The sequence below is a fragment of the Anneissia japonica genome, unplaced genomic scaffold (genome assembly GCF_011630105.1).
Source record: "Anneissia japonica isolate Jap-2015-1 unplaced genomic scaffold, ASM1163010v1 scaffold1810_len1271414_cov176, whole genome shotgun sequence".
NCBI classification, from domain to species: Eukaryota; Metazoa; Echinodermata; class Crinoidea; order Comatulida; family Comatulidae; genus Anneissia; species Anneissia japonica.
Window position 1 is genome coordinate 1,166,711 of NW_022702449.1, and position 4,007 is coordinate 1,170,717.

General features: G+C 39.1%; 1 protein-coding gene across 1 annotated transcript; it reads right to left on the reverse strand.

The window, feature by feature from the left end:
• Positions 1–3,151: 3,151 nt before the first annotated feature.
• On the reverse strand, positions 3,152–3,730 carry LOC117103894 (uncharacterized protein K02A2.6-like). The gene has a single exon (XM_033244520.1). It carries the CDS (start codon positions 3,728–3,730, stop codon positions 3,152–3,154), a length of 579 nt encoding a protein of 192 aa, XP_033100411.1.
• Between the last annotated feature and the right edge of the window lie 277 nt (positions 3,731–4,007).

Sequence of the window (4,007 nt, forward strand, 5' to 3'; positions counted from 1 at the left end):
ATATTTAATTTTCCAGGGGAGCATAAAACATAAAAACATCCTCAAATAAATATTAAGCCTAAATTTTCATATGCAGTTAGTTCATAACATAATCTGAATGCCAGACTAGTACAGTCTTTCGCCTAAATGAACGTCGTAAGACTCCCTGTGTAGATGATTGCACATCCCTTTAAATTCATCGGTTCATCTGGCTGTACATTGCACCTAAGTTAAGTATCAAAATCGAATTCAATATCCGAATAAATTGATGAATGCGGCGCATACATTATATTACGCCGATTTCTCCTATTCATTTTCCCATTCACTTCAACAATATATGAACGAGGCGTTCCAGCACATTTAACAATTCTTCCAGTGGACTCCCACCCATGTTTAGATTTAATTTTCATTTTATCACCCGGTTTAAGTTCTTTTAAATTTCTTGCACCATATTTTGAATTATAATACACTTCCCCTTTTTGCTTATATGATTTATCAGCCACTCGAATATCTTTCTGGTTTGGTGTATAAGGTTTGAGTTTCACAGAAAGTTGAGGTAGAGTTGTACGTATCTCTCTTCCCATAAGTAATACAGAAGGACGTAAACCCAATCAATGTGTTGGTGTTAATCGATAAGCCATTAAAGCTGAAAGTTTGTTTAAGAATGTTATTGGAAATATGCACTGCTTTCTCTGCTTGTCAATTTGCTTGATCATGGTATGGACTAGTAGTGACATGTTTAAAGTTGTAATCTTGTGCAAATTGACGAATTTCTCCCAAAAGCTGGGGACCGTTATCGGTGATAACTGTTTCCGGAATACCAAAACGAGCAAAGTCAACTTTCAAAATGTTAATCACAGCAGCATAGCATGTATTTCAATCCATTTCGAATAACAGTCCACTGCTATCAAATACTGGTTACCATCTACTTCTGCCAAATCAGACGCAATGCGTTGCCATGGACGATTTGGAAATGGAAACTGAATTAGTGGTTCTGCCCTTTGTGATGATTGTTTCCTTGTACAATGTTCACACCTGCTTACATATTCTGCAATATGTTTTCCAATTGAAGGCCACCAAATCGCTTCTTCAGCACGAAGTCGGCATTTTGTTATTCCCTTGTGTTCCTGGTTAATTCTCTACGGCATCTCCACTTGCAGTATTTTAGGAATTATGCGCTCACCAAAAGTCAAAATACCATCAATCATACTAATTGGATCTTGAACATCCCAAAATGGTTTAATATTTTCTGTTACATCTTTAGCATATTTAGGCCAACCATGGTTTACATAGGAAGAAACAATAGTTAACGTTTTATCATTAGTTGTCTCTCGAACAATTTCCTCAAGTCTTGCATTAGATGCAGGCCAATGTTTGGTAACCATTCTCACATGAGCCAATAATTCCTCTTCTAAATTTTTATCTTGTCGTTCTGCAACATAATTAGGATGAGGAGCACGTGACAATGTATCGGCAACAACCATAAGTTTACCATGTGTATACTCAGCATGACAATTATACTTCATAAGATGTATCAAAAGCCTTTAACATCGCAATGGAGGATCACATAAGTCTTTAGAGTTAATCAATTATACGAGAGGTTTATGGTCAGCTTGTATTATTATTTTGAGTCCCCTAAGGTAAGTATAAAAACGATCACATGACCATACAGAAGCCAAAAGTTCCTTCTCAATTTGAGCATATTTCCTCTCAGAAGACGTTAATGTAAGCGAACAATAGGCAACAGGTCGCCATGTTCCATCACTTTGACACTGAAGTACACAACCTCCAATTCCATAAGCACTAACATCAGCACTGACCAGAGTTGGTTTTACTGGATCATAAAATGCCAATGTTGGTGTAGAATATTTAAGACAGCTAAATGCTTTCTGCTGATCAGGACCCCATATCCAATCAACGTTATCTCTCAACAAATCATTTAGCGGTACAGCTATAGTAGATGTTTCGTTGCGATATTCAGTCAGGCAATAAGACGAGACTCAATCATATAGTAACTGTTCAGGAGAGTATTTATTGTGGGTACTATTCGTGTGCTACAGGATTAAGCTGGATCACGTTGGAGAAAATGATTAGAGTGTATAGTGCCCTCAGGCGTAACAATCACGCAACATCTTCCCTTCTTTAATTGAGAAGTTTCTTTAATACAGTTCTGTTAATATAAGCTAATGGATTTTCTTGGTGTAGTTACTAAAGGGTATGGTTAAACTTACTTACATATATAATATGAGCATAACGAATTGTTCTAAAATGTTTCATTATGTCTTCCGTTTGTTTTTTTTTTCTAAACTGTGACTAAGTATTTATGAATATTAATTATCAACCATTTGAAGCATGCATGAGTCATTATTTCTTCAGTCTTAATTGTATATCATATATACACCAGCTACAACATGTATAGCATATAAATCAGAGTCCAATCAAGTGATGATGATTATTGATCAGTTATAAGGGACAATTATATCGGTTCCATCAGATGCTGATGATAAGTGTCAAACAAATGTTCATTATTAATCAGCGTCTGCTCAAAGTTTCAGTTACAAATTCAGCCTCTACACACGTTTGCTGATTCTTCCTGATCTCGTTACATAGTTTTCTTTGGTTGTTGGTTGTGGCCTGCTTGTTTGTTTCTGTGGTGATTTTGTTTGTGGTTTCCCAGTAGGTTCCCTTGGTTTTCTGTCTGTGCCTCCAACCGGTGTGATCTGTGTTTCTTGATGGTTGTGTTCTTGTCTGGATCTTAACAATTTTCGACCTCTGCGGTAGGTCCTTCCGTCATCAGTAACTACTTCATAAGAACGGGCACTTAAGCGTTTGGCTACTGTCGCCTGTTTCCATCCCTTCTTGCCCGCTGTATTGGCTGGATTCTCACTGTGTCGCCGGAGTGTAGTGGCGTCAAGTTTTTTTGTGTAAATGCTTTGCCGCTACTGTTTGGCGTTTGTCTTCCTGGTTTCTTTTAATGTCTATGCCTGGCTTGAGAATGGTTGTTGATGTTGGGACAAATGTTTTGGTTCTCCGCCCCATTAGTCTTTGGACTGGACTAGCCCGACTCCCTCTGTGGGGGTGTTTCTGATGTTAAGGAGGTCAAGGTAGGGATTTTCTCCTGCTGCAAATGATCTTCGCTTTAGTCGCTCTGCAGTTTTCACAGCTGCTTCTGCTACTCCATTTGATGGCTGTTTCCTGGACTAGAAGTATTGTGTTGGAAATTCCACCTGGCACTAAAAGACTTTCCAGACGTGTACTGCGGGCCTCCATCACTAATTACAGTGTCTGGCAATCCATGTCTTGCAAAATGATGTTTCATCTTTGTTATTACAGCTTCACTAGTAGTTTCAGGGAGGTAGTCTATCTCAAAGAAGTTGCTGTAATAATCAGTGGTTATTAGGTAGTCTCTGCCTTCAATGCTAAATATATATGTGCCCACTTTTGCCCATGGCCTGTCAGGAACAGGGTGTTGATATAGTGGTTCTGCAGACTGTTTGCAGCTGTATGTGGCACAGATATTACAGCTTTCGACAAACTGTCGAATTTGGGCTGACATGCCAGGCCAAAACACTAGCTCCCTAGCTCGACGGAGACATGAGTTGATTCTCATGTGGCCTGCATGTACTTTCTTTTTGATTCGAGGTCTCATTTGGGCCGGGAAGACAATTCTTTTTGCTCGCAAGGTGACTCCATCTTGAACTGTTAGTTCGTCTCGATAACTGAAATATTGCGTCAATGAATTGTCAATCATACGTTTGTCTCTTGGCCAACCTTCCGTTATGGTTGTTTTTAACTTGACAAGTACGTCATCTAGCTGTGTTGCTCCCCTAATTTCATTCACGCACTCAGCATTGACTGGTAGTAGCTTTATATTGCTTACAGTGTCTGTTTTGGTACCGGTTTGGTCGTTTTAAGGTGCTCGGGAGAGAGTATCAGATAGCGTCATTAGCTTCCTGGGCTGGTATGCAAGATCAAAGTTGTATTCCTGGGCACGAAGCAGTGCAATATTTTCGGTGCTTTTGCTAGTG

Coding starts and splice junctions, on each gene's coding strand:
- LOC117103894 (XM_033244520.1), bottom strand. CDS start 3,730: ATGATTGACAATTCATTGACGCAATATTTCAGTTATCGAGACGAACTA.